Here is a 24,161-nt window from a genome sequence, read left to right as displayed (position 1 = left end):
GAGGCAGTGGTGTGTCTGCACCACAAACACTTTTATTACAGTGCAGTGGGATGGAATAAATAGACAATATTATGAACACACTGTACAAACTTACACCAGCATTTTCTTTTCGCTGTTTGCTTCATTTTTCTTTTTGCATTGGCGCATAGGAAAGGCATTAAGAGTTGAATGCCTGGACAGACTGCTTGATGAATGATTAGGTGTGGAAAAGGTGACTACTCTAGCCTCTTTGCCTATCTTATGTTGTGCAGGAGCCATTGTGTAAAAGGAATATGGAAAATTTTGGTGTGCTGCCTAACTAAGTCTTATTTATTACTAGAAGCTTGCTTTGATTTTTCGAGGTGGTATTTCATGACCAACAATAGGAGGGGTTTAAAGCCTGCTTTTCAAGGCCGTGAAACTTGAGGGAGGAGGGTTGCATCAACTTTCACACTAAATTTGAAAATTTTAATATGTTCTCCTGCCCTGTTTTAAAGGATGTGGAAGATGTAAGGAATGTGTTGCGCTCCTGTCAGGTGTGGGCAATAATTACTAACATGTGCGCAGCAGTTCATGACATTCACATTAATGTTAATGACTTTCTCACAAGTCATTTGCCTATATAAAATGTATTCTTGCTCCCAGTAATCGTGGAACTCCACTTCATCTTTGACATGCTTCCCATGGACGGTGTGTACTTGTCACTATACTTACAAACAGCATCATTTCCTTGCTTGGGCATGAGGATTTGTAAAAAAATTACTGAAATACTGAATTGAAGCTTTCATACTCACTCTCAGGTGGATTCCTGCCACTGTGACATCTCCCATTGCTTGGTGCAGGGTGTCTTCATCCACTTATCGGCATCTTTTCTATTGCTGGGAGGCATGTGTGCCCGGAGTGATTGTACTTTTCATCTTCCTTGCTCTTGCTGCTATTCCATTTTGTGTTCATTAGAGGAGATGTCATGCCTTGAAATCTGCGTGCATAGTCCTCGTCATCTGCATTGCTGAGACAGCTGTCGTGACTGTAGTGTTTTGGTGGAAGATGTGTCTCGAGCTTACTTGATCCGTAAAAAAATATGTGCACCCATTCTATGAAATGAGCTCCAACACTTTGCGATTAGTTCAAACCCTTGTCCGAGCCATGCCCCTGCGGTCAAAACTGAACAAAGCGCGTGAGCGTAACGTACAGCCATGCACTCGATGCTGCATTGCAGCAGCAGAATCCATAAAATAGAAGATTCAAAGCACTGCCAGTGTCACCACAATAATGTCTGTGGTCTGGCTACTCGCCTCATTTTACCAGCGCTGCTGAATCACATCCCTATTAAATTTGTTTACTCCTCGTACAGTCCATCCACTTCAAAGTAACTATGGGAGTACACAACAAGGCACGAATGTTTGTTGTCATGAATTTGTGACAAAGTGGAAATTCAGGCATTGTGCTGCTAAACTTGCATTCTGGTATATTTATGATTGAAAGGATAGGATTCTAGTTAATGAAAAGAAAAAGCAATTTTTTTTTATAACGGCCAGCTTCATCTGCTACAGTTAGACCTCGATATGACGAATTTCAGTATAACGAAATTCTTCACATGGCGAAGTATGTCAAGAATTTTTGTCCATAGAACACCATGTATTTAGAACTTATATATTGGCACGCACTAGTTACGCTAGAAGTCGAGGAAGAAGTGTGCGTGGTAGCTGCTGCAAAAACGAACTGTAAACGGCCGTTCGCTTAGAACTGACTGACTGGCTTTTCCTCTCGTGACAATATATAACGAAGTGTATTTATACATGATTTCACTATAACAAAATTTTACTTCTGCCTTGAAGGAATACCAAGACGATAAAGGCAACGTTCTGCTGACACAGATGGTGAAGTCGTTGAATTACAAGTGGCTGCTTGCAAACGCACTGCATACACAGTTCGCACACCCTGTTTTGGAGGTAATCTGTGGCGTGTGCAAAGAGTGGGCCTGCTGAAATGGTGTAGTGTTATGTGTGCTGTCTTCTCGCGCGTTTAGTACTGAGGGGGCTACTCTGTAAGTGTCCACTTAGTGGACATGTCCATTTCATCTGTTGCTGAAGTGCTGATTGGCTGAGGGTGCCTGCCTCCTTCTGATGCGTACCTCAGCCCAGCCAATCAGGACTTAAGCAGCAGACGAAATGGACATGTCCACTAGGTGGACACTCACCGAAAACTCTTCCTGGAGGTTGCATAATCTCGAGTTTCGGAGACGCATTGAAGCGAGAGACAGACAAAGCATTCGCTGCTGGCACTTCTTGAGAAACCGTCGTCCCACTGCAGGCGACACTAACAGCTGCGGGAGTGGATAGGACGCGAAAGCGTGGCTGTCTTTGCTTTGTATCGCCGATGTGGAGATATTATCCGACATGGCATGAAACTGTATCCTTCGTTGCCGACCTTCAAGTTCAACAAAATTAATTTTCCTCTCATTCAAATTGCTTTTTCCAATTGCCTGCTAATTTAGAAAATTTTGTGGCCCCTTCCGTGTAAAAAAAGTTCATCGGCGACTGTACTTATTTGCATCGAAGGTCAAATTTCAATATAATGAAATTTCGATATAACAAAGCAAATTATCGACTTTACCAACTTCAATATATATTGAGGTTTAGCTGTTTATCATACAATGATGATGGGGAAGTGTGGTCTATGGGGTTTAGTCCAGGCTCACTGTCTTGATATATGCGTGCTTCTTGTTCCGTTTATGGCTGTGAGTTGCCCTGAGTGTTATGTTTTCATACAAAGTGGCACCTATGTAGTACACACAAAAACTTAGCCTAGAAAGCGTAGCCTATAGCAGTGTTTTTTTTTAAGCTGGAGTGAGTTTTCTATTTGTGGATAGTTCAGCAAACCAATTATTGAATTAATAATTATTCAAGTAATTAAGTTTTTACTCAAATAATGCTTAATACAGTCGAACCCACTTATAATGATACCTGTTTTAACAATATATCGGTTATAACAATGAGAAGCTGCTGCACGGTTAACTTTTGTATGTTTTCCATGGTGAAGTAACCTGCTTACTACAATACCCTGATGCCGCATTATCGGTTATAGCGATGAAGTCTGGCTCCTGGGTGTCCGTGCTGAAGGGTAGTGAAATGCGAAATCGTTGAAAAGAAAAAAAGGAACATGAGAAATTTGAGCCGCTGAACAATGCCCCGCTGCGCGCTAATTTTCCAGCCTTCTCCACGCACCTCTCACCTGTTGCCCTTCCACCCCTCCAAACACGGATGGTCTGCACCCATAGCTCTACGCCATGCCACTCTCTGAAACACCAATAGACCGTGCCAACTGTGCTGCTGCCAGATTGCTTGTTGGCTCTTCATTCAGCGCATTTCTGTAAACAGCTTCGCTCGCATTCGTCTTTGTTGGTTGCGTCGAAATAGTTCCTGGCCTTGTGGTTTCTCAGCCTTGTTTGACTCACCACTGAAACGGAAGGTGGCTGATCCACCCGCTGATCATCGGAAATGCACGACGTTGCCGGTGAAAAGAAGGCGCACAGCTGTAAATTTGGAAAGTAAGTGCTTCTAACCAATGAGGCAATCGTCGTGAACTTTCTTGCATCGGATAGCGACGGCGACGACGGCAGCGATGACGCGGTAGGGCATGCTGCCTCAATGTTGTCCTCACAGGAGGCCCGGCAGATGGTTCAGTCCCTCTGGTGCTTCATCTTCGCAAGGAACCTTCCACTGTACTACGTGGAGTACCTGGATGCCTTGGAGAAGGATGTTGGCAAGCTTTGCATAAAGCCTGAAAAGCTGACAGACATAAGGTTTTCTCGTGCAAGCCAGAGAGAAGTATGTGGTGATATGCTTGTGGCGATCTCGCCTCAGCAATTCTTCTGGATTTCTCAAGCTGACAGGCTGTCACGGCAACCTTCTCAAGTTTTTAAAAGGCCCCTTTTGGGGCCACCAAAGCGATGTTTCGGCGGAGCTCGCATATTGCTTACCGCCCGTGACCCCTCTTTGCAGTTGTTACAGCAGCGCCATTATTTAACGCCGACAGCCGCGGCCTGTTACACGCGATCGGAGTGCCCAGGAAGGAGTTGAACGAGTGAACACAATCAGCAGCCGGATAGAGGAAGGTGGTGGGGAGGGGCACTGGCCTCTCCGCCATAATAGTTTTGCCACAACAGCTCTGCCATCCTCCTATTTTGATTTTTTCATGCGACCTGACCATAACAATTATCGGTTATAGCAATGGAATTTCCGTGGCACTTGAATATTGTTATAAGTGGGTTCGACTGTAGTGTCTTTTTTTATACAAATGTACTCTTCATGGCTATAAATAGAGGTGAACAGGTTGTTCCAATTTTTCTTGATGCAGAACTGTGTTTGGGAATTACATGTTTAAGCAACTTATGGCATTAGACACCAAATGTAATTTTGTTAGTGCAATTTTGCCAGAGATTTTTGTTAGTTGGGCACCAATTACCAAGCTGTGTGGTGAAAGGGGGTCACTTTTGACAGTTACAGATCATACAGTCCGCCCTATTTGTGTTATGCCTAGATGTTTTAAATTGCTGTCTATATATACCTTTTTCCATTGGCCGGGGGGTGGGAGCCCAATCTGTTTACTGTTGCGTGGGAGTACAAATGCATGTGCTGCAGCTTCTGCTCTGCTTTTAACCCCTTTAGGCACAGAGTACACAATTGTGCTCACCGAGATAGTGCATGAAAATCGAAGGCACCGATGAAAATATAAATTTTTGAGATGTGTTGCAGACATCTTGAAACACTTCTAATTGGACCTGTGCTGCAAGTTTGAATAATATATGTAAGGTGTTTTAGTAAAACTAGTTGGAAGGTTAACAGCTGGATGTTTGCTCTTTCATACGACCCGACCATAACAATTATCGGTTATAGCAATGGAACTTCCGTGGCACTTGAATATTGTTATAAGTGGGTTCGACTGTTGTTGTCTGTATGTTGTCATATATGTTTAGCGGGTTCACGTCTTTCATTGTTTTTCACAATGTTTTACATCCAGCATACATTTCAAGTGGCTGGATGGATACTTTCAAAATATGTGAGATATGAGTTGATGCTCTCATATTCAATGTTCCTGTAAGGAGTTCTCTTATGGAGTCCACATTCTGTTGTAAACTTGACAAAACTCACCGAACAATTAAACATTCATAGTCTGCTCTGCAGTTGTGCACTTTTCATGATTTTGAAAGTGTAAAAAGTGTCATGAAACTAAATTTTTGAATGAAAGAATTAATCAGCACCTGAAAGTGTTAAGGGGTGCTTTCGCATGTTAACAACAGCCCAGAGAGCATTGCACTGACACCCAAGGGGCTCTTGGAAAACTCTTCCAAGCAGTGGTATTATCTCAAGAAAATCAAAACCAAGTACACGGGTGTCACCCTTAGTGAATAAAATGTATCTGACTGTAGACTCGATATATTAAAATATGTGAAGCACCATACTCCTGTAAGGTGTGCATTCCCGTCACCATTTCTCCCTGTTGGCACTTTCTTGACTGGTATGTGAAGAGCCTTTCATCTTGGATCTTCCATGACTGGTCTTCTCGAGTATTTACGATTATCATCACTGCAACAGGTGATTGATGATTGCCCTCAGGTGTGGCATGAGGTGATATCGAGTTGTGTCATCTATATTAATGCCTTTCATAACCATGGCAGTGTGTTTGCCTCCATGCCCTCTTTGTTGAGCAATAGCCAACAGTACTACAATGTTCCTGCATGCTAAATTCAGCTGCCTATCAGTGTGCCGTGTGGCACTGTATATATATATATATGCATGTGCACACAATGGAAATAACAAAAACAAAATAAACAAAATAATGGAAATCTTTACTGGCAGCTCTGGTTCTTCACTTTTCGCTGCCATCAAATTGTAAAGGTGCTTTAAGATGACCATATGGTGAGGCATGTGTGATGCGCATACCATGTGTGATTCACATACTGCACCTTAGAAGATTAAAATTGTGTTACACATTGCTATGTTTCAGCTCTTCCACATTTTCCTCAAGGTCAAGCACTGCACAATCCATGCTCAGGCAGGGCTCCAGGCAGCAGTGGTCATGTGATAAACAGCAGCGGCAGTATCAACCACCAGTGGCTTCCAGGTGCACTTCAAGGCCACGGCCCTTGCTGCCACCGTTAAGCTCTGGCAGTAATGGCAGTAGCTCCAGCAAAGTGCCTGTGAGTGTTTCTATAGCTGAATTTCTTTTTGTCTGTCTACACAGTTATGTAAGGCTTTATAACATAAATGCTATAGTGTTGTGCATCTTAGCATAGTGTCATGAGCCTAATTTCTGGCTTTCACCACTGCATTCAGGTGGGAGAAAGATGTAAGGACATCTCCCTGTGCCTAGATTTAGGTGCAGATTCAAGAGCCTTTGGTTGTCAGAGCTAAACTTAATCCCTCTGCCGTGGCATATCTTAAATAACATACTAGACAGAAATTACTTACATAGCATTAGTAAATTACGCTGCTTTTACCAGTAAAAAGCCACTTTTACTGTGCAGGGAAGCTTGATAAGCCATAAAAGGTGAAAACAAAATACAGGTGGTGATGTTGCTTTGATGTTCCCTCACCAGCTTGCCACGACGTCGTGGATTTTGACACATCCACTCTGGCCTAGTTGACCCCTTCCGTGCCATTTTATTATCACAAATTCTGATCAAGAGTGGCCAAATTATTTTTAAAGACCGCAGTGGCTAACATGTTTTACTTCCTCCACCAGAATAAACTTGCTCCTGCTTATGCTGCCCTACAATTGTGGGCTGCCATCTATGAGAAGCAGGACAGCACTGAGATGAACCAGCTTGTCCATGGCATTGCTAGAAAATTAAGTACTGTCGACAAGCTGAGCTGTTGTCGTTGGCCATTTTTACCTGAAACGCATGGATGAACCCAGCTCCTCCATAGCACAGAAGGGATTAACTTGTTATAAGTAAAGATCACTGTATTCGGCAGAGCATTGTATTGTATCATTGTATCAGGCCATTGTATGTGATGAAGAATTGTATTCTAAAGAAGCCAAAGACTGAACTTTGCGAGTTTGAAGGACATTTACTGAGCCATGATGGCCAACTTATGAAAAAATTTGGAGGACGCTTAAGCTTTGCCTTTAGAGTGGAACTCGATAGCACTCAAGGATCCCCAATTGCTTCTCACGCTTCCCGGCAACTGCAGCTTATGTAACCATAATGTTTACTGTGAAACACTGGCGGTGAACGTTATGCATGAAGGCGCGCTTTCTGGTAGAAACGTGGCCTCTTGCGTGGGTCAATCTTTTGTTGTTTCGGACTTTTAATGTTTCACTCCGAGAATATTGAACATAAAAGGCATGCGCTGTCAGTATTTTGTTTCATGACGTTTGTTTGTGGGCTGTCATTCTCAAAATTCTGAGGAATAACTTTGTAAAGATTGTAAGACATGGTATGAGCAACTTTAGTGATAGAAAAAGAACTTCAGTGCCATATAGAATATATACGGCAATTTTCCCTCACGGGATGCTGGACGCCGACACCGGATTTGCCGCGACTATAAAGTATTAAAGTATATCTTAATATCTGTGAGCATAATCCGTGGGTTTTGGCAGCAAATTTAATTCAATATGGAAAATGTTGACCTCAGTTTTCTCACCTGATAGTCAACCTATTACCCCATATTAACAAGAATACAGTTTTTAAAAGAATACTTTATCGGTCTAAAGTGTTCAGTGTTTCTCTTTGCGTCCCTTTAATGCCCAGGGAATGCATTGGGATTTAACACTTTGATTATTGGAGCATTGGTGCTGATCAAGGTGCTTTCACACAAAATAGGCCCCGTGTGTCAGAAGAGCATTTTTGATTTTGATGAAATAGATGTGTGGCAGTTGTCAAACTAAAGTACTAATATATACTGACCGCCTTTGTTCAGTGGGTATATGGCATATTACTACTCGATAAGGGGTTATGGGTTTGATCCCCAGCTGTGACAGCCACATTCTGATAGGGGAGAAGGCAGAAATGCTTTGTGGTTGGAAATAAAAATAGAGCAATACATCACATGATTTAGGTTAGCCTGGCTGTGTAGTAGCAAACAACTGGAAGGGACTGCTTATTTTAAAGGATCTACACATAATTTGGTCAACATGCATTGTGTTAGTAAACATTAAGCTTGATCCACTGAGAATACTAAGATTTGCACAGATCAGTTGAATTCTGGAAGCACCCCTAAGGTGGATTCAACAGCCATAGTAATTTCATATGTTAACCATGACAAAATACAGCAGATTTACGTTAACTTTACTCAGGGTTATTCAATTTTTCAGTGGCACTGATACATGTCTTTGAGTAAATACCTTCATTATTGCAATATTGACATTGATCCTTGCCAGAACTGTAATGGGTCAACATGCATTCTGTTTAAAGAGGCATAAGTTCAGATTCTTATATTCTGTTTTAAATTTGTAGTAGGTGGACTTTTCCTTTTCTTTTTTTATTCTTTTTCATCTACACTAAAGATGTCAGGATGCATCCGGCTATGTTTGTGTGAAAACATCCACAATCCTTTGCCTTGTGAGCATGCCTATACAGCAACACAGTGAGCTACTTTTTGTCTGCTAGTGTGTACAAATTGTAAATTTGCATGAACCATTGAGTGGCATCCAATTATATACTTTCAATTTATACTGCGAGCTGCAACGTTCCTGTATTCACCTTTATGACCAAGGAAGCCACATTAGGCAGCAGTGTGCTGTTAATAGCTGTTTGGGAAAATAGAGCATTGCTTTTTCTTCTAAATGCTGTTTATCATGCTTGCTGGCAAGTTATATCAACCAGATGCTGCTGCACCTTTGTCATATTGGAAAATCGTTAGAGTGGGCAGTTGAGGAAACCAAACGGGCACATCTGTTGCAGGCCATTAAACATGGAGTTTTTGAATGAGCACAAGTTCTGCAGGCTGCATGCAGTATTTGGAGTTTTAGTGTGTAGTTTGTATGGGTACTTTTACCCACTACCCCCCTCTGCTTCAGATAAAGGCCAGCTGCGATTGAAATCTGGACTGTGTAAAGCCTAGCTTCAGATAGTGCAGGTATTGAGAAGCCTCCGTGTCAAATTTTTCGTTGTGAATACATGGGAATGCATCACAAAAAGCTTTCAAAAATGGATGTTTTCTATGCTGAAACTTGAAAAAGAAATTGCTGCTATTATAATTTGGCATTCGCTAAAAATGATTCCAAACTCATAACATTAAGAACCAGGGCCACTTTTTGGCATGACCTCCAAAATTAGGAAGCAGGTGTGGTGAAAATTTCTTGGTCAATGTGCTGGGATTTGTGTCTTGTCCGCTAACCACCAGCCACACATATCTGCTTAGGTGCTTATGCTCAAATGCTGCTAATAAGAAAATTGGACTATTTTCAGCCCTGCAGCTTTGCCAAGATTGCTTCAGTAGTATATACAACTCGTAACCAGTTTAGCAGACTGGATTTTTAAGCATTAAAAGATCTGTGCGCTACTATTTAAAATATAACGTTTTCGCTTCAGTTGGGTTCTTAGCATGTTAAGGAAGTAATTTCAATACAGCAGTAAAAATTGGTGTATGCAAAGGAAGGTTAGTTTATCAAGACATAGTAAATTACAAGGAAACAAAAAGCTGCTCTCAACTCAAATTTTGGCAGCTTGCACTCTTGCATTTCATCCTTGTGATGATGTTTTTTCTGTGCAGCAAACTGCCGAAAAGTATTGGATGGTGTGAGCGCTACTTATTTAGTAGGAATGCAGAACTTCTGCAGAGTGGCCTAGCCATATCCAGAAGCTGCTTTCTTGAGGAAATGGAGGATTAGCAGATGTTGCACCACTGATGTTGAATTCACTTGTACATTTGCTAGAATGGTTGTATTCCTGCGTACACACTCGCCACCTTGTGGTGAAGTTCATCTAAAATGTTCAAGCCATAATGCAAGTAACCAGAGCTGCTCCTGCTGCTGGGTTGCTTGGTACAGCTCCTTTGGCGGTGCAGAGCTGTGGGTGTTGAGAAAGAGTTGTTCCCACACTCCAGAAATGTGGAGTGCTGGGGATACAATTTAGCCCTGCTGTAAGGACAGCGGTGAGCTCTGATGACAAGCTCAGTGCCCTACAAGTGTTAGGAAATGGGTGTATTTCTTCGACAAATCATGACATGGATCTCCTCCAGTGGCGCCATTTTGTGTCAAACCTAAAATTTTGGCATTGGCCTGATGGTTGTCTCATCATGGCAGCTCGCAGCTTTCAGTAATTTCATTATCAGAAAGCTCACATCTAAAACTGTTATTTCAGTTTCTTTAGAATTTCCCCCTTGTTTCTTCTTTAGCTGTCTTCACTGTCCAGCAGATCTGAAAGGACAAGTAGTGGATCTTCGACATCCAAACTACCACCTATTGACTCTGCCTGTAAGTGTACTACAGTAAAACCTCTTTAATGCATACCCACTTAATAAGTAATTCCGGTTTAAATATAGTCGCGATGAATTTCCCGCCCTGTTGCCATTGAACCTAATGTATTGGCTGACTGCAAAAAGGGGCCCTGAACCACCTCTCGGGGTTGGTGAAATATCATAGTATGCAGGTAGCATATGCTGCTGTGAACATCTCAGCCACGTTTTTCTGTTGTACACAGTGTGTGGAGCTTGCAAGCGGATTGCGAAGTCACCTTTTTCTCAAACGCTTTTTTCAACAGAAGGCCCTGTCCTCACTCTCTTCTAGATGCACTATTTCGTAATTGGACGCACTATTTCATCATTTACTTAGATGGCTGCTATTGGCCGATAGCTGACATCAAGCTGTGGTCGGCTGCATGGCGTAGATACCGTGGCCACCGCGGGGTGCCGCCATGAGTCCACTGGCTAAGCGCACTGCGGTTCGCTGAGGACAACCGCGTTTGGCTTATGTTTAGCGCATCGTAGGCACCAAAGGCGGCACTCTTGGCATCTTCGTTAACATCCAAAATGAAATTTGAACTGCGTACCATGGTGACATTTAGAAGGCGTAGCGTTGTGGGCACACCACACTGCGCCATAGCCTTCATAGTGCAAGGCATTGAGGAAGGAATAGGAGCACAGCGGGGGCCATGTTTGATTGCCCATAGCTCCGCCTCTGCTGAACGCTTTGAAGTACGTTTTGCGGCAAATCATTTCGGAAATAGCCTATTTTCACTTCAAATGCCTTTCTCCACTTCAATAAAAAGTGGTTCAGGGCCCCTTTAAGCTGTAGTCTCTCAACGCATGCCAAACGGTTAGTGTGTAGTATTTAGTTCATTTTTTGTGGCACGTACAAGTGTGGAATCGGCGAAATGTTGTACGCGCAGACCATAGATAGGGGCAAAATTGTGGCACATGGGCCTTTCCCGGTTCGTGTTGTCCACTTCTCTACTTTGTGTCCTGTCTGCACGCCTCACTTCTATTTAGCATAATGAATCCTTACCAACTAGCTCAGCTTTCTGTTGTTCTAAGCTTCATTTCTAGTACTCTGAGCCCTTTTCCATGTTCCCCTACGGCGTTCGTGTTGTCCACTTCTCTACTTTGTGTCCTGTCTGCACGCCTCACTTCTATTTTGCATAATGAATCCTTACCAACTAGCTCAGCTTTCTGTCGTTCTAACCTTTCCCGAACTGTATTTGCCACTGATTGTGACGTCAAAACATGGTAGCCACGGTAGCCATGGTAGTTTCCTGCTCCCATAGCTTCTAGCGCTTCCATGTCATCATCATGGATGACGACGTGGCTGATAGCCCTTTTGTGTCCAGTGCGGCTGGTGCATTGACTGTCATGAGGGCATTCACAGAGAAATGGTGTCTAATGGAGAAACTGGCTCACGGCCTTGCTTAGATTGAGGATGTTGCTGAATCACAGACTTCTTGCTGCCTGCTTGCAAAAGAAACTTGTCTGTGTGTGTGTGAGTGAAAATTAACATGTTTTTTTTTTGGCCGGTAAGTCTATAGCCACTCATCTGCTATTGTCGGTTAATTAGTACATTGCTTAGTGCATACCTGACCCACATTCCCTGATGTCTATATATTAACGAGGGTTTACTGTACTCATTCTGATACTTAAATGCATCAGGCTTATACAGAATGCAGCATATTCTTCAAAGATTGCTGGACACACCAGCAGCACAAGTAAGTGTAGATGTGTTTAAAACTAAAGGGTTCATCCTTTACAGTTTCTGAGGAAAATTACTGGAGATGAAACTTGCATTGAAGCTGTTCCACCATCATGGGAATGATGGGTAGTAAATGAATTTTTCTACGATTTGATTTGGCTTTGTTGAGAAAGTGAACAGCTTCATTTGTTGCTGTTTGAAGTTCAGCTGTATTGTGTACTAATTGCAATACTTTAGAGCAGTGGAATGTTTTAAGTTGACCACTGCTTCATTTTGTTATGTCGACTGCATAAATAAGTCTCGATGCTTCTGAGTATGCATGTCACTAGATCTAGATGGCTTTTGGAAAGTAACACTCGCCGTGCGTGGCTATTTTAGATATTTGGAAAGATTTCTTTTTGCTTGTAATGTTCTGAAAATAACATGATTCTAGGAAGTACAGGGTAAAGGAGGCTAACCACTGCCATAGAGTAAATTTTGCAGAATTATAGTAAGTTATAACAAAATGCCTGAAGATTGTCCATAGCTAGAAGGACAGAGTTTAGACAAATCTATGTACTACCTGTCATCTTCATGTTGGATGAAGTGCCGTTCTGGTGGGGTGTGTGTACACTAGCTCCAGTATTTCCCTCTAGTAATTTTAGTATGAAGCTCTGTTTCATCCTACTATGAGTTGATTTAAAGCGAATGTTTATTTTATAATATTTTTGTTGTTAAAAATTGTGCTTTAATTGTAATCAATAAAAGTAATGGGATCAATATGTATACAACTCCTCTTGCCATTGCTGTGTATTTTTCAGTAGCTCTGTGAAAGCTTTGATCGTTACAAAAACCAAATTTTGTCATTGACTCTCTCAGCTCTTCAGTCTATGTATGTAGAAGGACATCGTATCAATGTGTCAGAGCGACCCCTGTCCCGAAGTATGAACAGCTGTTGCCGCAGGCCCAGGGCGGAAAAGTGATGTCTACAGTGTCATGCTGGTGAGTCTTCTGGAAGCAAGTAATATTTAGGCGCTTTGGACCTGCATTTTGTGCAACATTCTATCTGATTTTTCAGTAATACATTTCTATCATGCATTGCACCTAATGGCCCATCCCATTGTTAGGATGGTGTGGCAGCATCCAAGCCTCTGACAAGGGGCAAAAAGGATGGAAAAAGAAATAGTTCATTTCAAAATATAACTCCTAGTCACCCTTACGGAACGCAGTGCAGAGCAGTGTTAATCTTTGATTGTCAGATTAAGTAATGGACTGCTCGCTGCATACTGCAGAGTTCAGGGCAATCTTTACTCAAGACTAGCCATTTTGTAAAATAGGGCATATGGGTTTCAGCATTGAGATGTTGGTTACTTACAAAGAACTCGCTGAAATCTATGGAAATCTCTCAGTTGAAGTGCACATCCCTTTGCTATAACATTGGCTCAATTTGGTGGATGTGCATGCCAAGTGTGCTTTGATCTCTTCATTTTTTACTAGAGGTGGACGAATATAAACTTTTTCAAATACGAATAGTCAATATTGAATATCAAATAGTTAGTATAAAATATCGAATAGTCAGTATCTAATATCGAATTGTCAAACGCAGACGGATACATTTACAGCAGGAATTGCGGGTAATTAGGTACCATGCATGTACTGGATAGTGCAAAAATGTACTGCTAACAGTCAAGGACAATTAGCATGAGTTTTAAGCATAAAATTACTAATTGTCTTGTCTTACTAATAACTACACATATTGCCACTCAACATCTTTAGAGCCTGGTTGCAAACAAGCTTTTTTAGAATGAATGACTGCTTTATTGCTAGGTTTCCAAAAACGCTAAATAAATGGTTATTGGAAGAGCCACTGAAGGACTTGTGTGTCATAGACACATTAAAAAAAGGAACCTGTTGCCAGCAAAACCTCACTGCTTATAGCATAAAAGATAAAACTGCTACATGACCAGACAGTAACATTAAATTTCAGACTATAAAAGAAAAAAAAAATTGCAAGTTGTCATGTATGGTTCTGCCGTGAAACAGAAAAGAAAGCTTGCATTGCCCCTTTTGTTTCTTCATTTCTTCAAAACCTTCTGTCATTTCACTTCTCATAATTTGCAATACTTTCTTTAGCAGATGGAGAACAGTAACCTGAACTTAACAGTCGGTTGTTGCGAAATATGCAGTTAGTTTTGTTATTTGAAAAATACTGAATAGTTCAGTTTTGAATATGGGTACAAATAGTCAGTTTTTAATATTCAATTCGTATCTGAAACTTTGAATATGTGCCCATCCCTAGTTTTTCAATTTTAATTCTGCCACAAAATTTTTGCATTTTTTCTTCTTCTTAATGGACAACCTTCATCGCAGTAAGCATGGTATAAAGCTTCAGTTCATCTAGTACACAAAAACTAATGATTTCACATTTTAAGTCCATCAGTTCAAAATGTGCTAAAGTGCAGTGTGACTTTATATCAGGTGACGTCACAGCACATGTCGGTGACAATGAAATGGTATTACAATCCACTGGTGTGTATACAAGTCAGCTCAATGTAGTGGTCCCAGAATGCACCGTGTCATTCGAAGACAAGCAGTCATCCGCTGTGCTGCAGAATTCGTCCTTTCCTTCTGGCTCACTTCACATTTCTTCACGTTCCTTTCTGGATTGAAGGGTTCTCCATTGTCGTAGCGCATAGAGCATCACACTCACCTTTTTGACTTCTAATTTTTTCGTTAAATGCATTTAGTTTCTCTGGCAAAGTCATCTGCAGCTACAACATTTGGTAATGTCACCTGCCGTTGGTTGGCCCTGATACTACCACAAGATCACTACCTCTGATTGCCATGTCACTTTTCATCCAAAGCCACATTGCACTAGGCACCCATTTCAAGCTGGTCATTGTAAGGGATTCCATTATTTTTAGTGAGTGACTGTTTATATTGTGAATACTGGGTCAGTAGCTGCTTATAAAAACAAAGATAAAAGAAGTCCCTAGATGTTATCAACACCAAAGCATGTTTTGGAGCAGTCTTGTATAGCATCAAGGTAATTGAGGATGAGTTTTGATTACAGTTAGTTATCAGAAACATATTTTGCTCAGTTTGTAGACAAGTAAACATTGTTTCACTGTGACATTAATGCTGTACTGCAAGCATTTGCATCTTCTCTCATGTCAACATTTATGTGTGATAATATAACAAGTTTATAAATAGCTGCTACCAAGCAAGGTTGGTGATGTTAGCATTAAAGTGGTGAATAGTATACTGAAACTTTATGAATAACGTATTTTTTACAATTACCATACATCTTTTTTTCTCAAAATGAAATTCTTTGTCTATGCGAGAAATGATAGCTTGATACATTATGAACACATTCCGATGATACTTACTTGCTGGGGTGGCTTAGTGGCTATGGCGTTGCTCTGCTAAGCACGAGGTTGTGGGATCAAATGATGGCTGTGGCAGCTACATTTCAATGGGGACGAAATGCGAAAACAATGTGTACTGTGCATTGGATGCATGTTAAAGAATCCTAGGTGGTCAAAATTAATCCCCCTTAAGACTCTGGAGACATCCCTTGTTCGACCAGTGTTGATTCCTTCAAGTGTCTATCCTCCCGTGTACCTCTCTTTTCTTTAAACATGTAGTAAGTAATTTAAAATCAAGGTGGTGGCATACCTTAAGTCTCTATTATCATGGACAAATGAAACATGAATGGGACAATGGGCACAAAACCACGGAGGTTTCGAATGTGACAGCCCTAACCCTTTCTCAATATTCGTATTGGGTTTTGTACCAATATAGCCAACGCTGAATATAGTTGTCTTGACACCATGTTTCTGGAAACCTCTGAGAAATTTGGTACACTTTTCGTCATTTCATTCTGTATGGAAAGGGTTGACATTCGCATGATTTGTTTTTGCCTAAATAGAGTTGCCATTGGCTTTTTGAACACTAGAAGTACAGAGGTGCTGTGTTGTTATCTGATCTCCCTGAACTACACACTCCTTCCTTTGCTTTCTGCATTTGCATTGTCTTGTTCACACTTCATCAGTCCATGATAAAGTGTGAACCATGTGTTTATTGTCTGACCTTTTGTGTTAAACCATTAAGAGTTTGTATATTTGACGATCTTTCAAGATGTGGTTGTCAACAATTATGTCTGATCACTTGCATAGTGTGCTTTTACTAACATTCCAAATAAGTGTAGAGGGGATTATGCACTCCCGTTAAAGGTACTCTAAGGGACTGTGAAAATCTGTTAGTCTTAGCAGAAGTCATCTGCAATACTGAAGATCTGCTTTTCTAAGGGTGCCCAAATGTCTGCGACATGAAACAGTGAACATAACAGCATTAAAAACAAAGTACAGATGTAAAAAGAGTTATTAGAGTTGTATGCTGCATATTATTGTTTTATGCATCTTGTATGCAATTCTTGCTTGCAAGCGCTGCGCAAACCTTTGCACTTTAACAAAAAGCAGACGTCTTGCCTAGCTTGCTGAAATATTATTCAGTGCCTTCATGCTGAAAAAAAAAAAATGCACCCAAATATTCAAAGCATTTTCACAGCTGCATTGTGTTTGAACACTGCTGGTTCTTGTGGCTCCTTGGCAATGTCCTCATTATCATTATCTGCCTGCAAGGGAACCATGAAGACCTCCTCAATTAATGCTTTTATACTGCAAGCCCTGAATATTTTCATGTCATGTTGGCACTAGCGTCGATGTTTATGCCCACAGAAGTGTCATTTTCATCTTCTGTAGCTGGAAGAATTGTCTCCTTCAAGTCTGTCCATTCGAGCCTCACACTGAGACCAGTAGCAAACATCAGTGATGGCTGCGGAAGTTCGGCTTAACCGAATGGGCGGTTCGTGTAAATAGGATTTTTCCCCCCATTGCTCCATGGAAAACCAACCAAATCTTTAGCTTGTTCCTCATATCCAAAAAGTAGACTTATCCCTGTTTGTCTTAACGGGAGTCTACTGTAATTAATTGTGAAATTTTTTTTTGTAGTGCCTAAAGGTGGCCCTATGTGATACCTACGCTTACCAAGTTCTTTTTTCCCTTTTATTCCTTGCAGAGTGGTGTACTATAGCATTGTGCCAAATCTGTACAGATGTTGAGTGGAAGTGGTGCACACTTCAGGACAGCTTTCTCGCAAAATGAGACACCTTAGCTCATTGTTCTTTTGTTTTTTCCAAGGTGAGCTGATACTTTATGCAGTCAAAGTTTTGTTCAGAATGTCATTGTGCATGCTCATCTTGCTGTGAACCATGTTCTGCTGAAACTGCAGGGAGTGAAAGGCTTGTGCTGCAAAGCCCTGGTGGTCCTGACTCTGCTCTTTTCCTTCCTCCGGTGTCTTTGTATCCCCTTGATAGCTCATGCAGGAAGTTTTGCATGTTACAAAAATGCAAAGCATTTGTAATATTTTAAAGTTACCTGCATGGTTGATTGGACTGGTTGCAGTTAAATTTACTTTTTGAGAACATGTAAATTTTGTGATATGCAGTTACTGTTGTCTTGTTCATGTTTCAGTGTTTTCGGTGTGTGTTTGTTGGAGTTCAGCTCTTTCATGTATGGTTTCCGCATGATGTGTGAATAAATGATTGCTCTGCTTGTCTCAACTGACTTGTAACTGTGTTGCACGGCTTTTTTTATGACTGATATATTTAAAATCTGTCTTTTTATGAATGCTTGTTGGCACGATCGGTATTTCTACTTGGACATAACGAAATATAAGCGCAGGTAGTGGAATGTACATACATTCTCCAGCACTCGTAATGTATAGATATTTTTTTAGGGCTTGGTGCTTAAAACTTACGCATTTATATATTTCTGTGTTGCAGTTGTGCACCGATATGGTTACATTTATGGTAGTACCTTTGTTACAAAGTGCCAAAGAGGGAGAGAGTTCTCCCTCCTTGGCATCTGCGTTAACCTTAATTGCAGTTTTCGCACGCAACAAATTTTGCCAAATCAACCCTTGCTTATGGAGTGCAATTAGTATTGTCACTCGGCAACTGCAGTTTTGTATGTTTCGTGAATAAAACCTATCGCGGTATGCATAACTTGTTCCTTGCATTGTTTTCGTCTCATTTTGAGAGCAGCTCATTAATACTTATGCAAAAGGAAACCATATCTGGCACAATTTTCTCATGTGATCTGACACGCCATTTGTCATCAAAAAATACTTCGCCTCCCGACTTTCAAAAACAGAAGGTAAGCGGGCAGAAATATTTCGACACCGTGCTTGAGTTGGTGTCGACGGGGCAATGCGTTTTAAATTTGAGAGGCAGAACTATTGCCGGAGCGAGAAAAAATAAAATAAAAGGAGCACCGCGAAAAACGCGCGCGCGCGCTCTTGGCGCGCACGGCGGCGCCATGCGCCCCCTGACGTCATTGCGACGTAGCCGAGAGTCTGTGCATGCGCAGTCACCACGCTCGCAAAGATGGCGGACCGTCGGGAGGCATTGTGTGCTTCACCCGCTTATAAGCGACCTAGGCTGGAAAACGACAGCAATTTGCTCGGATTGAGTATACCAAACGACGTAGTAATGCCCCCGAAAGAGTTTAAGCGGCAGAGGTTTGCGTCGGACGCGGCAAATGGTAAGATTGACCCTTCAAAACCAGCGCTTCCTTGTCCGATAGGCTGCGAGGCCTGCGCTCAGCGCACCAGCAGCCTTGCCCGCTTGGCATACGCTCATTGGATGAGCTGCGCGCGCTAGGCCTAACCTAATGCTGCCCTCCTGGCCGGGGAGGAATGGCCGATCACGGACGTGCTAGGGCTGTCCTGTTGCGGATGCCGCTAGGCGTTGGGGCTTAGTGGCTTGAATAAACCCGAATGTAGGTCGAAATTTTCTGCCCTGCCTTAATTTTTTTCGCTATTGGCGCGATAGCAGCCAGAATTTCTAGTGTACTGTCACGTTGGTTTGTTTACATCGTTCAGCGCCGTGGTTTCATCAGCTGATGACAGTGGTACGGTTGGACCCGTGGTCGACATGCTTTCGAAGCGATTCACTATGACATTATATGGCGTATTGACAGTTCAATTTTACGTTAATTTGTCGTGTTATTATTTTTTTTGTATCGCGCCGCTCCATGTGGGGGTCTATTTTTCTGAAGGAGATTTAGGAGGTGTAACGGTACTTGTACGTATTCGCGTGCGCAAGTGTCGCTTGCTGGTAGGTAATCGCTCATCTTCTGCTTCTTAATTGTTTCTTTTTTTTTTGGCGTTTGCAGAGGTAACATCATCAAGCGACGCAAATTCTGAAATGTGTAACGGGGATTCCGGTTTTCACGAACTAACCTCCACTACCGGCGGCGATCTCGCCAGCGCTGATGGAGTATGCCCGGATAATGACAACCTTGTGACAGGTGAGCGGTGGCGGCACGCGCGAATCGCGCGTTCATGCGTGCCTTGAAGTGGCGCAAGACCACTCGTAAACATTTTGTGCCGATATTTCGGCGTCAGGATCATGTTAAACGTGTTTAACGGTGATGTTTGTTAAATATGAAAGGGAAATTTTGCTGACTGCGCGTTGCCGTTTGTGATCAAACGGCCACCGTGGCTTGCGTTTTAGTCATTTTGTGCATTAGTGAATTCAAATTGCGGAAAGTTGTACGTGGAGCTTGTAAATTCGGTGTGCAGCTTGGATCATCAATTTGGACGTGGCTGATCTGATGGCGTAAGCATCTGTTAAGTATATTTCGGATATAGATTCTTCGCGCACATTTTGCAAGAAAATTTGCGTTGATTTGCTTACGTTTCAGTTATTTTACCAGCAAATACTTTGATCTTACTTGAAGTCTGCTGTTTAATCCAGCACATCGTCCATTCTGTGCCTTCACTTTGCTGTATTTACGGCGGCTTAAATGTTTACTTTTAGTCGTGTTTGCACAAATGGGAAAAAAGAGAATCCTTGCTATCGTGGTCTGCTGAGTAATTCTTGGATTACAGCATTGTATGCCACATCATAAAATTTGCAGATTACTTTTATTTCATTCCTTGTCCTTCATGCCATTCAAAGCCAAATGTCTTGGCTTACAGCGCCTGTTAGCTTATTGAGGGTATTGAGTTCATGTGTCATGTTGAAATTAGTGGCTTCTAGAGGCCACTTAAGTGCCCTGTGGTCGCAAACATGAAAGCATGGCTGTGTGACCTTATCTGGTGGTTTCCAGCCCTTTAGTTCAGCTTTTCATTAAAGTAGATGCTGGTGAGGCTCTTGTTGTTTTTTTAAGCTTTGAAAGTCCCATCCCGTTGTACTCTTTGCTTCAGGTTTTGCTTTTTACTAAAGCACAACTTGTTGCTGGGCATGCTGGGTGGGTACTGATGTTGATATTCTTATTGGCTTTTTACTGCTTCAAGTGTACTTCAGAATGTTTTGTTGAAATTATCCCTGCTACTTAATTATGCAGTGTCAACATTTCATCTTCACAATTGACCTCTGTGAATAATAACAAATTTGCTGTTGCTTGTGAATTTCATATTGCAGTCTAGTCAGATTATGCTGAAGCAGGTGTTGTTGGCGCATGTCTCTGCATAATTGTCAGATGTGCAGAAATGTGTGCTCTTTGACTGGCGGCTGTGTACTGGGAGATCCGAAAATACTGTTCTTTCTAGCTGCTCGTGACGATCTGCCTGCAGGTGTGCTGCTAGTTGACCTGTTGGTGATTGTGAATTGGATGTGACAAGTAATTAAGGTTTCACACACTAGTTTGTGTGCAACAGTGTAGCTGGTTGCTGTAATGGCACCCTACATCTTCTAAGGTAGCAAGCACTGTGGGCATTTCTAAATATGTACATTTATGTCTAGGGATATGTTCTGTGGTCATGGCATTCTACTACTTAGCATGATGTTGTAGCTTAAATTTCTGGTCATTGCAGAATGCCTCGTGCATTTAGATTTACATTCACATTACGACAACTCAGATTTGGGATGTAAAACTTCATCAATTGAAGGCAATGAACACTGTGGCATTAGCAAAGTGCTCACGAGCTAATGCCTTCCATTTTGCTTTGCACAGCAGATGTAGTTTTCGTGCAGAATCTGTTGCAGAATGGCCAATATTTACTAACATTTTGTTCACCTGTATGATGTTACCAAATTGTACACAACACCAATGCATGATCGAACATTGACACATACCTCCTCTAGCACAATTTACAGCTATGACTTCGAGCTTGAACTATTTTCCGACATGGCTGAGCAGCGTAACAAGGCATGCAAGGTGTAATAAATATGTCAGTAAATGTAAGACAAATTTTTTATATTTATACAGCACTAGCCAACTTGGGTGCATTTCAGTATATTGGTGTAGAGCATGACGTCAACATGTATGTAATTGGTGAAAGCGGGCTGTTGGCTAACCTTGCTGTTATCAGTCAGCTGCAGATTGCAATTGTTTGTAGTACACTGAAAAATAAAAATATTGGAACATATTGCATGGACTGAAACACGTTAAAGATCAGTTCTGTGAAGCCATAGCTATTCTCTCAAGAGAACATGCTTAGCCACCTGCTTGCACAAACAGACCAAAGCACCAAGAAAGAATGCTTGTGAGAGCTGGAAGACACTTCATGTGATTGCTTGTCTGCCACATTTTGATCTGCCACGTCTTTATAAAATTGTGGCTTCCTGTTTAAGCTCTTCAAAGATCTTGACAATGTGATCTTGTCGCAAACTTTAGTCATTTTTTGGGCTCGTGACGAGCCACCTCGTCAGGGGTTTTTCTGAATGGTTTGGACCCACAGAGGACATCACTGTTTTTTATATATATGTGCTAGTAAATACAGGGTGTTTCAGCGAATCAAAATTTTTTAAAGGTTGCCTGTGGCAGATGGCTCAATTCCAGTTTGTGAGCCGGTCTACTCAAAGCGGCGGGACACTACTTGCACAAAAATATTATGCAAAATCGACTTGACATGAATCTACTAATTAACTTGTTAGCTAATTATGACCAATATTGCAATTTACAAATTCTAGCTGGATTTCGCAAGGTGGATTCACTTTAACAAATTCTCAGGACGACGCCAATTTCGAGATATAAATTCCCGAACTTTGCGGAGAAATGCATTGGCGTTCCAGTTACTTGTGTGTTTCAGTGCATGAAATGACGTTTTGTTAACAAATTAACTGGAACACCAATGCATTTCTCCGCAAAGTTCGGGAATTTATATCTCGAAACTGGTGTCGTCTTGAAAATTCGCTCCATGTGGATCCGCCTTGCGAACTCCACGGCTAGAATTTCTAAATTGCAATATTGGCCATAATGTCATTAGTTAAATTTCATTAGTGAATTTTTATTAATTAGTCGATTTTGCATCTCAATTTTTTATGCAAGTATTGTCCGTCGCTTCGTGTAGACCAGCTCATGAACTAGAAATGTGATATCTGCCACAGGCAACTCCTAAAGATTTTTGAAAGTGTTTGCTGAAACACCCTGTATACAGGGGCTGTATTTGTGTACCGAGGCCACGCTATTTGTGACAAGAGATTTTTGCATGGTTAAAATGAGCACAGTATCTACCGTGCAGTGTGGAAACGCAGCATGTTCCCATCCATCAGATGATTAGCTGATTATAGTCGAACATGACGAAGATGTTGACTGTCTTTCGCTCAAGTGAAGACAGCAATGACACTCTAGATAGGAGAAGCCCTATGTTGTGACCACTACTGTTGGTAATCTCTAGTAGTGTGCGTAACAGTCGTGAAGAATGCTGCAACCTTTACTACTGTCATTCAAAATAGTGTTTCTTTAAGTTCCAAGGAGGGAAGTGTAGGCCATTAATTCCTGTAAATAAATGTTTATTCTTTGCTGTACAAAATTTGTAGTCACGTTTGATTTATTGAGTTCAATTCAAACGTGCAGGCATATCGTGGATCTGTGTGTAGTCATATCATTAAAGAATTTCATGGCATAAAGAAAAATGAGGCATTATGGTACCATTTTCTTGGAAAGAAAAAGGTACCCTTAAAGCACTCATGTTCACAGCTATGGAATAAGTGTGAGCGAGTGTGCCGAATGAGATTCAGTGGCAACATGTCACGGCAACTGACAGTATATGGCTCTCTGCTGCTACTGTACACGAGTCAAGGGGAAAATAAATAAGTGGAGCCAAATGAGATGTATGTATTTTGTACTGTTATTGTGCAGGGTGAGCAGTTGCACAGAGAGCCTGCAGAAATTGACACATTCCAAACACTTCAAAATTCTTTTTCAATAGAAACCATGTCTGAAGAATCACAGCAAGACTACACAAGCTCTTGCTGAAGTCAGAGAATAGTTTAGTTAATTTAGGTCAAACTATTAGCAGAATGAGAGAGGAAGTACTACCAACAAGTTAGTTTTGTCTTGGGCAAACTTTATAAAATTATTTGCGTGCTGAGGTGTCTGGCTTTGAATGAGTCTTGACAACATGTGTGATTACTAGTCATTTCTGAGGCATGTAATTGTAGTGGAGCAAGACAAGGAAGTACTCTTTACTGGTAATAATAAATGTTCTTTTTGTTAAATTTTTAACGCAACCATTCTGGCTCTTACAAGTTGTAGCAATTACTATATGTCGAAATATGCCTTTATTAATTCAGTAGTGCACCATGATTCATAATAAAGAGTTTTGTGCCTTGTTTGTGTCTCGTTTTATTTAAGGCTTCAAGAGAGCAGCATATGCCTGCTGCTGTGCTCGAAGGCTGATAACTTACGCACTTAACTGTTGTGCAAGCTTTTTTGTGTTGCATACTAGGCCGAGATAGTGTAATGATTCTACTCCAATTCTTTTCCTTTTCACGCTTTGTCAGTGGTTCGAGCTACTCTGCTGCTGCATTATTACCAGGATCATCTGGTCGCGAGCGGTAGATGGCAAGAATTGTGCAAAAGGAATCATTCCATTGTATCGGCTCTAGTCACTGAAATAGGAGTAGCCGGTCAGGTGGTGCTTAGAAAGTCTTGTATATTTAATCTCAGACAAGTCGTTTAATCGTCAGTGATCACCTTGTTTGGCTTTTTCGACTGAGTAAATTTGTTGCAAGTTATGTTCTTGCAGCGAAACTCTGCTTTTCGCTGTAGGTGCAT

The 24,161-nt window shown here is 41.5% G+C and overlaps 2 protein-coding genes across 4 annotated transcripts in view; both read left to right on the top strand.

Moving 5' to 3' along the window:
• Positions 1-18,157, top strand: part of LOC126547627 (uncharacterized) — a 51,876-nt gene extending 33,719 nt beyond the window's left edge. The window contains exons 9-13 of the mRNA XM_055063138.2: positions 5,989-6,181; positions 10,326-10,404; positions 12,970-13,092; positions 17,170-17,291; positions 17,383-18,157. Of these exons, the coding sequence (XP_054919113.1) occupies positions 5,989-6,181; positions 10,326-10,404; positions 12,970-13,073 (376 nt within the window). The 3' untranslated portion in view covers positions 13,074-13,092; positions 17,170-17,291; positions 17,383-18,157. The remainder of the gene's footprint in view (positions 1-5,988; positions 6,182-10,325; positions 10,405-12,969; positions 13,093-17,169; positions 17,292-17,382) is intronic.
• Positions 18,158-18,515: 358 nt separating this feature from the next.
• Sirt1 (Sirtuin 1) overlaps positions 18,516-24,161 on the top strand; it is a 42,377-nt gene continuing 36,731 nt past the window's right edge. For all 3 annotated transcript variants that reach the window (XM_050195525.3, XM_050195524.3, XM_050195523.3), the window contains exons 1-2: positions 18,516-18,695; positions 19,329-19,463. In XM_050195525.3, coding sequence (XP_050051482.1) covers positions 18,539-18,695; positions 19,329-19,463 — 292 coding nt within the window. In that variant the 5' untranslated portion in view covers positions 18,516-18,538. The remainder of the gene's footprint in view (positions 18,696-19,328; positions 19,464-24,161) is intronic.

Source organism: Dermacentor andersoni, chromosome 1, assembly GCF_023375885.2.
Source record: "Dermacentor andersoni chromosome 1, qqDerAnde1_hic_scaffold, whole genome shotgun sequence".
In the NCBI taxonomy this organism is placed as follows: domain Eukaryota; kingdom Metazoa; phylum Arthropoda; class Arachnida; order Ixodida; family Ixodidae; genus Dermacentor; species Dermacentor andersoni.
This window is presented reverse-complemented; position numbering and strand designations above follow the sequence as displayed.